This window comes from Ruditapes philippinarum, unplaced genomic scaffold (genome assembly GCF_026571515.1).
Source record: "Ruditapes philippinarum isolate M1 unplaced genomic scaffold, ASM2657151v2 ctg8302_1_1_1_1, whole genome shotgun sequence".
NCBI classification, from domain to species: Eukaryota; Metazoa; Mollusca; class Bivalvia; order Venerida; family Veneridae; genus Ruditapes; species Ruditapes philippinarum.
The window spans coordinates 24153-34348 of NW_026861110.1; the positions used below are offsets into that span (position 1 = coordinate 24153).

General features: G+C 31.0%; 1 protein-coding gene across 1 annotated transcript; it reads right to left on the bottom strand.

The window, feature by feature from the left end:
- Positions 1 to 632: 632 nt before the first annotated feature.
- Positions 633 to 7264, bottom strand: LOC132714547 (protein DBF4 homolog A-like). Its single transcript, XM_060697438.1, has 2 exons — positions 6759 to 7264; positions 633 to 1034 (listed from the first exon to the last, which is right to left on the bottom strand). The coding sequence occupies exons 1-2, from the start codon at positions 7021 to 7023 to the stop codon at positions 754 to 756; spliced, it is 546 nt and encodes a 181-aa protein (XP_060553421.1). The 5' UTR covers positions 7024 to 7264; the 3' UTR covers positions 633 to 753.
- Positions 7265 to 10196: the final 2932 nt, after the last annotated feature.

The following is a 10196-nucleotide window of genomic DNA, read 5'->3' on the forward strand; positions in this document are numbered from 1 at the left end:
CACACTTTGAATTACGTCATTAATAGAGAATTTTCTTCCTATTCTTTGTGATGAACGCCTACTAAAGCTGTTTTCACTTTTTTAATTCACTATTGTTACTTTTAAACTCATTCAAAGATTTCTTTTTAAATATATCTATTGGCTGCAAGGGGATACTTTTCCCAACTGTTTCCAAAGGTTGGGAATGTGGAGATATCTAAAGGATCCTGGGTTATGTTTCTTTTTGATATTGGCTCAGTTTTTGATGCATGCCTACACATTTTATTTTATTTTCAGAATCTTGACTTTTATCACCATTACCTAGTAAACTCTCTTGGCCTACATAGCCTTGTTTGTCATTAGAATCTAGATTAAGTTCACTGCCTGCCACATGTTCATAATGAGAATCAAATTCAGGAAATGTGCTGAAGTTTGGGATTTTTGAGGAAATTTCTCGGCTATCTTTACATCCATTCAGCCCATATTTCCCAACAAAGTTTTGTAGATTTGGTAAATGAGAAGACGTATGATTTAAGGTCTTGAAATTCTCAGCAATTGAGACAAATTCCTTATGTTTTCACTATTCAAATGTTCTCTTAGACTACCATTTGTACCAATGGTCACATGATTCACAGTAGCCTCCCCTGAGTACTCCTCCAGCCGATTTCTTTTTTGACTGGTTATTACTTTCTTTTGGTTTAGTCAATACTACACCAGCATCAAATGGAGATCCAGTCTCATTGTAAAAATATCTTTGGAAATGTTTCAAACTGTTTAAAAAAGAGGTCTATACAAACCATCTTCATCTTCTACTTTAATTACAGGACCGTTTTCTTTTTCAGAATCCCAAGTTATTGGGGACATGCCACTCATGGAGGTATCCATTCTACTAGTTTCTGCTTTGAGCTTCTGCAGATGTTTTGCGCTGTCCCGCAGGAATGCAACTGGTGTTTCAATCCGCAGACCAAGTTTGGCAGCACTCTGTAGTAATCCATTGCTGTTATTGTTGGCATCACAATTATGATTCGCTGATGCTTTGAGCAATAAAGCTTGTCCTGAAATTTAAAATACAAAATTGAAACAAATCATGTATTACAATTGTAGCTATTTTCATCCCCGTTCTTTTTCCATCACAGCAATATATAACATATAAAATATTTAATCCATCGATAGATAATTTACAAGACAATTACGCTACACTTATGAACCTTGTCACATAAGAAAATGATATGACTGACATGCAGAGCTAGCAAAATCAATTGTGCATATTGCCCAGGTTGTCCCAAAGCATATACAGACAAGTAATATTTATCTAGAATTCACTTTATAAATATACGGACAGGTAAAGATAAAATGGACATTGTCAAAATCAGATTTACATCGGCCTTGAATGTGAGTGAAAATATTTAAAGTTTGTAGAAAATCACTCAAGTAATAAAGAAAATATATAGTAAATGAAAACAAATATTATCAAAATTGCAATTTCAAAAGGGTGATTATTCTCTTCTTACAATTATTTCAAACATTTATGATAATACTATAACAGTCAACGAATTTAAGATTTTGAATTTACTGGCCAGAATTCAAGTTTTCAATTTATTCTACTATATATTATTTAACTAAATTTTCTTAAAATTTACACTTGCCCGAACTAATTTTCGCTGGCCATGGGCCACCTGGTGCTAAATTCGCTGACTGCTTTATTAAATATTGTCAATATATTTATGCTAACCAATCAACGAAGATGATAAATATAGATTATGCATATTTCATTAATTGCGTAACATATTACCCAATATACTGGATGTACATTTGCTGATAATGCATTATTACACACCAATTTCTGAAGAACTGAAACTTGCTTTGTACAAAAAAAACACACAGTCATTTTGAATTCAAATCCCTGTTGGGCTTACGATTTTTGGAATTTTGCAGGTACGCATTGGATTTTACACACCTCAGGCATCAGATGTGTGCCATATTTTGCAAACTTTATCACATTTTCTATTATCAATACATGTACATGTAAATAAAACGTTTTCACACACTTCATTATGTTTAATTTTTGCAATGAAATATCAATCTGCCCTTAACATATGATTTGGCCATTCTTGAAGAGAAAATATTTTTTGAGTATTACTGAATTAATGTAAACTTTTTATTTGAAATTTTATATAAAACATCTCAAATAAACAAGACCTGCCTGTAAGACAGTGCGCTCAACTATTATAAGTACATGTACTTAAATTTTGCATTACTCCCTTATTACCAGACTCATCCTGGAGGGAAATTTTAGAAAGAAGTGACTTCTTTGCAAAAATTAGGGAAAAGGAAGTCCATCCTATGGGTGCATTGCATTCAGCATCTATGGCTGTACATCTTTCAACTATATATTAATAATGACATTCAATACACTGTTGATTTTCCAACAGTTTATTAGTAAATGTTATTACTATATGTCTGTTTAAAAAAAATTAATATCAAATAGACTTAGAAATTGCACTGATGATCTTATCTTCTAAGATAATTGAGCTGATCAATGGAGTAGCTACAGCTACAACAATGTGAGTTTGGCTTTTTTCTGAAGAGTGAAATAGTCAAGAGTTTGATACTCAGATTACCAGCTTCATCACCAACATGTACTGTAGGGCATTTAAGAGCATGTAACTTGAATATATATATGAATATTCTGAATATATGATAATGATCTATTTATAAGCATTACTTATACTTTCGTATACAGGTTTAAGCTTAGTATACAGCGACACTCTGATTGGCTAATAATAATTAGTAGTCTGCATATGGGTCAGTTGGACACCGACTTTCTACATCAGATCGCTGAGTAAACATTAATTAGGACTTTATTTTTTTGATATCAAAGGATTTGGCAAATTTCACTTCTCTGATATCTCAGGAGAGCTAAATTAGATTTTACACAGTTACACTGCGAAGTTTTCGCCCGAATCCCCCTCTCTGATTATCCCTGCTTAATTTATTGCTGCTAGTCTATGATAATCAAGTGAGCTACAGAACATCAGCCAAGATTGTATAGCCTTTAAGTATGGCAGTATGGAATCCGGGTCAACTCGGCCCTATACCAACTTGGGACGGGTCAATTCGGCCAATAATTATATATTACTGGTAATGATCACTTTTATTACTTTTATATATTTTCATCATAACCTTCATTGTTTAAAATTGTCACGGTAATAGACCTCTACTGAAGGATTTAAGTTTTATTGATGAAAGTACAAACTTATATGTGAATTTGTAAAAAAAGGAAGAATTTACAATTTATATGCAAGTCTTTACCTACTTTTGATGTTGTTTTTTTTGGAAAAAATATCGTTCAAACAGCATAAATTTTGTCGTATTAAAGAAAAAACGGTGTTAAATACAATTACATTTATTGTCAATAAATTCAATCTTAAAACTTTATTTATGGATCAATAGTTAACATATTGTCTTGATATCACTTCTTAACAATGATAATTTCAAACAATACACTGCCGACTTTTCAATTTCTGTTTGTTAATGATCGTACCCCTGAACACTTTTAGCAATTTACTCCTTAAAAAGTTTATTTACTAAACAAGCTATGTTTATAGGTTTTAAATAGAGGGCAGATTTGACTCATGCTGAGTTGGTATAGGGCCAAATTGACCCTTTACATGATGTTGGCCTGTCATGAATTGCCCTTCAAAAATAGGGAGGTCAGTACACTTAGCACATGTGTGAAATGTTGTGTTGGGCAAGGTTAGACAATTTGCAGATAACACAATAGTATATCTAACAATTAAATCAACCCAAGATGCCCAAACCCTCCAAAAAAATCTCAACAGTCTTGAAAACTGGGAATCTGATTGGTCCGACTCCATGGAATTTAATCCAGATAAATGTGAAGTCCTTAGTATCAACCGCAAGAAACATCCAGTAGCATTCTCTTATAATTTACATGGTCAAAACTAAAATCCACTGAGGCTGCACAATATTTAGGTGTAACAATTAGTAAAAGATCAATCTTGGACCAATCATATGAATAACATAACAGCAAAAGCAAATATCTCACTCAGATTTATAAAAAGAAATGTCAAAACTTCCAACAAAGAGGTCAAAGAAACTGCCTACAAAACTTAAATGTAAGGCCCCAGTTAGAATACTGTTCCACGGTTTGGCATTCATGGCAGAAATGTCTGGTTTACAAAATAGAACAAGTTTGAAGGTCAGCTGCCAGATCTGTAAACAATGACCACAATTACACCAGTAGTGTATCTAAAATGTTAAGTGATCTTAATTGGCAAACTCTAGAGCAGAGGCGCAACATCAGATACAGTTTCCCTACTCTACAAAATCCAATACAATCTTGTGAGGGTCGACCATCACCATCTGACACCCAGGCCACTAGAAACCTGAACTATCTAATAGTCTAACACCATACTCAAGGACTCAATCTCACTAACTCATTTTTCCCCAGAAGTATTTGCCTGTGGAATGGCCTACCTGTGTTACAAGCTAGTCCCAGTTAAGATCTCTTTACTGGGCAGCTGCATGCTTTCTACCAGTTTTAAGTGAGTTTTTTGCTTTTATCTTTTTATCTCACTCTCAGTCTTGTAGTCTTCTTTTAACATGCTTTATATCTTATACCTAAGTATAAATTTGCACTTAACACATTAGTTCTGGCTTCCAAAACTTTATAAGCCACTTTTTAACATTTTTGTTTTTCATCAGATGCAGCATTAAAGTTTTGGATTAGACCCGTTACGAAACCTAACCAGAATAACATAAGTTGATTTATTCTTGTTTTCACTTGCAAATACACTTGACCCGATCAATTCTTGTGCATTTTACGGTAAAACAATTATTTAAATATCGTTCTATACCAATTCATGTAATAAAATATTAATACCGTCATTAAAATTGCCTATTTAACTGTAAAACATCAATTTTCGCCGACTACAGTCGGCCATGACATTCAAGTGCCACGCGAGAACTTGTATGACGTCATTCGCGGGAACAGATTTGAATAGAGTTGTGTACTATATTTAGAACATTTTGTTGACATGATTTCGATATTTTTATTCAAGATAATGTTTTTATTATTTTCATAAATTTTTTAGTATTTAAATATGATTTTATTGAATATAACAGTCAGTAAATAACCTTTTTCAACATCTTAAAAAAAAGTAATCTATAAAAATATTGGAGGCACATGGGTTCATAAAGGTCAATCTCGTAATCACGTGGTCAAACATTTTGGCAATATGGCGGCCAAGTGCCGAAATTTTTACCTGTCGGAAACTATTAGGTAGTTTATGTTCCTAATAAGATTTTTATTTGTCCATCCTTGGCTTATCAACAGATTATATATCGTTTTATCAAGGTATGCTTCACTTTACTTTGTGGCATGTTCGATTAATAAATACGAGCGTGTCAGATTCCTGGCACGATTATTGGTGGACTTTCCCTACGGGGTTATCTTCAGCGTTCACGTCATGTCATATATATAAACGGGTACGCTGAAGACCGTAAGCTATTAACACATTTGTTTTTAACAGCTATTCGCAGACAATGCGCCTGCTTAGTGTAATCGTTAACAATTTTGAAGAGCTCAGTATAATGTAATGTAGGTAGATGTAAATGTATCTGTTTACATTGTTGCATAAATGCCCTTTTACTAGTTTTAGTAACAAAAAATTGTTTTTAAAAAGTAGTTAATGCTTCACAGTAGTAGAAAAAAAATGCTTTAAATAACATTTCACACAAGTTGTGGAAACATGTACAGAAATGTGGCGAATGCAATGAACACATCGGAACTTCCAAAGGAAGTCATTGTTGTGTTTTTTTGTCCGCAGTATTTGGTAGATTAACCATAGATTACCAATAGAAACCGGAAATTGGGCCCGAATACCAATCAATCAAAGAACATGTACTTCTTGTAACAATAAAATAGGCGACGAATTTCATTACTTATTTGAATGTGTTTTGCTTAATGATGAAAGAAAGAAATTTTTAAAACCTTATTATTATAGACGTGCAAATACATTCAAACTAGATCAACTAATTAATACAGAAAACAAGAGCAAATATTTGAAATTATGTAAATTTGTTAAAACAATAATTTTAAGATAATTAAAATTAGAATTTACCTCATATGTGATTACTTACATTCCAAGAATTACTTACATTCCAAGACTATTACACGAATATTTCACAGATAAATCTTTTATTACCCATTGTAAAGTGTTTGTTTGTTATAATATTTGTCTAAATAGTATGACACTTTTTTCATTTAGCTTATAAGTATGAGTCTAGAAATGTCATTGTAAAGGTTTAAAATATTATGTCGTACATAATTGTACATCACTTGTCAGTTGTTTATATTATTATTTCTTTTCCCTTTTCCTTTTTTGTAACTATTCTCATCGTTTGTCGATAAATAAAAAGAAAGGTAATATGAAACGAAATTATACCCTTAGAGAGTGTCCAAATTACGTGACTCTCCACGGTTTTTTTGTGGTAACATATTACTAAGAACTTTAACAATTTGTGGTTTTGATACATTGTTAATTGAACGTACTGCAGTTCAGCAAATGATATGAATAAATACTCTTTCTACGAATTATTTTACCACTCAAATTATATAATTATACATTGTACATTTGTTTAAAGAGCCTCTACTAACATTGTATTTATTACTAACCACATTTATTCATGTTAACATGAAATGTGTGTAATAAAGGAAATTTGACTTGACTTGACTTGGTAATAAATATACAAACCTCTACTCAACGGAACATTTTTGGTTGTCTGTTTCTGTGAATAATCATCTTTAGAATGTTTTGTTGAACTTTTATCAGTTATCAATAATGTCAAATCTTTTGAAAGAAAATCTTCAATTTGTCCTCCTAGATTTTGAATACGTTGAGATATTTTTGATTTCGCTGAGGCTGATTTAACATCAAGGTAAAATGTTTTTCCAGCATACGGTCGCTCTTCAAAAGATAAACTTCTTCGTGCACGCAATCCAGAGGACTTTGGCTTCATTATATACTACAAACATAAGAGATAGTTTACTTGTAGAAAACAAATGTTTTCTTTCCGCAGCAATATAAACAATTTTTTTAGTTCTATACAACGATCTTCAGGAAATAATTATTATTCATCAAATTTCTTTCTTGAATAGGCCGCCGCTGTAAGCTTCTAGTGATCTTGAAGAAAAGGACAAAACCCTTGGCGAATACAAAATAATATCGGGCACAGTCTAAAACGCGGACTCCTCTTTAGCGGACGCGACAATTAAAAAGGAAAAAAGTGGACGGTTAGAATGACAGGTGAGATAATAAATGTTTAAAAATAATATATATTTATACGTTAACGGATGGCAAGCGGGCGTTGAAAAAGTTATAAAAAGTTGTGTATTAATTGGATTTGTTCATTCATACATGGAGCTATATATCTGTGATTCATATTTCATAAATTAAGTTATATTTAATTGTAATTTGGAATAATAATAAAAAATTATTTAATTTCATTTCATTGTCCTTCTATTATGTTTAGTGATACCTTGTATAAACATGTATTATAAGTATATAGACAGAAAAAAATCTTTCAAATATAACAACTCTTTACATGAATTTCGTTTCAAAATTACTTGTACATGTAGTAATACGTAATAATAATATAATTTTAAACATATACATGTATATAGATCCTGTCGTACCACTTTTTCCTAAATAATTAAAATCTTTACGTTAATTCATGTTTAAAAAACCACGAGTATGATTCAATACATTTTTTTAATGCTATTTTTTAATTTTAGGTCCAGTTTGCTAAAATTGAATTAACTTGGTAATTGTTAATTTAGTGAAAAAAAAATGAAAAATAAAGTCACAGAAAAAGTAATTTATTTCATTAGGGGCATGATTGTACAAATGACGAACAATAAAAGCATACGCATTCATAGAAACTTCAGCTTTTGGAGTAATTAGAACAAAAATATTTTGCTAACATAAAATTATTAAAGCTATATTTTAATAATAAAATGTCTCTAAAGATGCAATGAATACGTGCCGTAAATTATCTAAAGACATTACGAATAAGTGTGAACAACTTTGCTAACCTGATTAAATATGTCAAGTCTTCGGATAGAAAAAAAACCCCGCATTTTGGGAACAATTTAAACATTGGAGGAAAACACTGACGATTTACAAAACTCAGCTGACATACATATTTAAAATAATTCAGTGAATTACTGAATTCAAAATTAATAGGTCACAATTTTGCAAATTATAACCTTGAAGGAGATGAATGGTGACATGTCCGGGGTCCAAACTCGATCTCAGTTCTTAAAGAGTGGATGGACCCCCATGAAGCCTATCTAGAGTATACATGCTGACGACATAGATCTCTATACATGAAAAGTGCGGATATTATGAAAATTGTACATTTATGCATTATAAATTTGGTTTGAATATTATATTTTCTTCATATTCTATATTCAATATATCTGTATATTTAGTTTTTAAGTGTAAAGAAAATAAATTCAAAATTTAGAGTATCGAAAAAAGTGAACACAGCAATTAAGCGTAATCAACATGCTACTTAATTTCGTATTTTGTGGACAATATAAGGAAGCATTGACAATATAGATATAGAGAAAAAAGCAGACGATATACATAGTGTAGATCGAATGCATGATGTCCAGACAATTGGGCGGGAGATGATCTTTAATGACGGTGCATTATTTTTCATTGAAATTAGTATATTGTCAGTGCTTTTCCTACTGTGTTCATTCATTCATTCATTCATTCATTCATTCATTCATTCATTCATTCATTCATTCATTCATTCATTCATTCATTCATTCATTCATTCATTCATTCATTCATTCATTCATTCATTCATTCATTCATTCATTCATTCATTCATTCATTCATTCATTCATTCATTCATTCATTCATTCATTCATTCATTCAAATATACCCTCAAAGTATATTCTGTGTGCAAGATACATTGTAGATGTAGGGCATGGTCCTAATACTCGTATATATACATTGCCCTATTCCCATATAAATGATACATTAATCTATAAAATGTTACGTAAATACCTGCTATAGTTTTTCAGTTATACTTAAGTATGATTAATTGAAAAGGGCAGTGCACTTCTCAACGTGATATAACCACAGTATATGACCACATGGTTTACAGACACTTCACCCCCAGGCACTTCACCCTAGGCCCTTTTTTGCAGACACTTCACCCCTCAGACAGTTCACCCTCATTTTAAGAAATTTGATTGAGACACTTCACCCCCCTCCCCCATTTTTTATTTTGTGTTAAACAATTATTTATGTAGAAAATGTTAAATGTATTCAATAGTGATCGAGTATGTTTATTGTTTTAAAATATTTTATTTTTTTATCATGTAACTGACAAAAGACAATGAATATATTGTTGTTTTGCTCTACACTCATATCACAAAGTTATTAGTAAGTAAATTCTTTATTTTTTTATTCCATTTTTATATATTATATACTAATTTCTTGCGAAAGTGATATAACAAATTAAATAATCTTTTTATTGAAGTGTGTGAACCCTTCTGCTCTTCATAATTGGAGGAAATAAAACAATCTATTTATCTATCTATCTACCTTTGATATATATTAAGTACAGTGTATATAATCTGTTTCACACTTCCTTTATGTCTTTATAAACAATATTTATTTATTTATTTATTTATTTATTTATTACTGTTAAATATTAAATATTTTACTTATTTTTCATACAATAATACCTTTTCAATCCAATTATCTAATCAATTATGAGGTAACTGTTGAATAATATAATGTGTGTTATAATGTTTTATGTATATGAGTTTAATATATTATTACATGTTTTGTTTCTGAATTATTTACTAAACAAATATTAACTCTTAGAAATGTCTGTAGATTATCCTTTAATTGAAAAATTATAAATCAAATAATATAAAAGCATTATGTTGATGGCTTATTTACTTAATAGAAAAAAATGGATGAGGGATGAAGTGTCTTACTGATTTTGAGGGGTCTTTACCTAGGAATGAAGTGGCTTCAAAATTTGACGGTTGAAGTATCGGGGGTGGGGGGTGGAAGTGTCTTGCTACCGACCACATTATATTTAGTTTCCAAACTTATAAAAGTTTTAAAGTTTTATGCTCCATTCAATTCTGTGACGGACAA

Coding starts and splice junctions, on each gene's coding strand:
- LOC132714547 (XM_060697438.1), bottom strand. CDS start 7,023: ATGAAGCCAAAGTCCTCTGGATTGCGTGCACGAAGAAGTTTATCTTTT. Junction 1,035..6,758: donor AAATGTTCCGTTGAGTAGAG/GTTTGTATATTT, acceptor TTTAAATTTCAG/GACAAGCTTTATTGCTCAAA.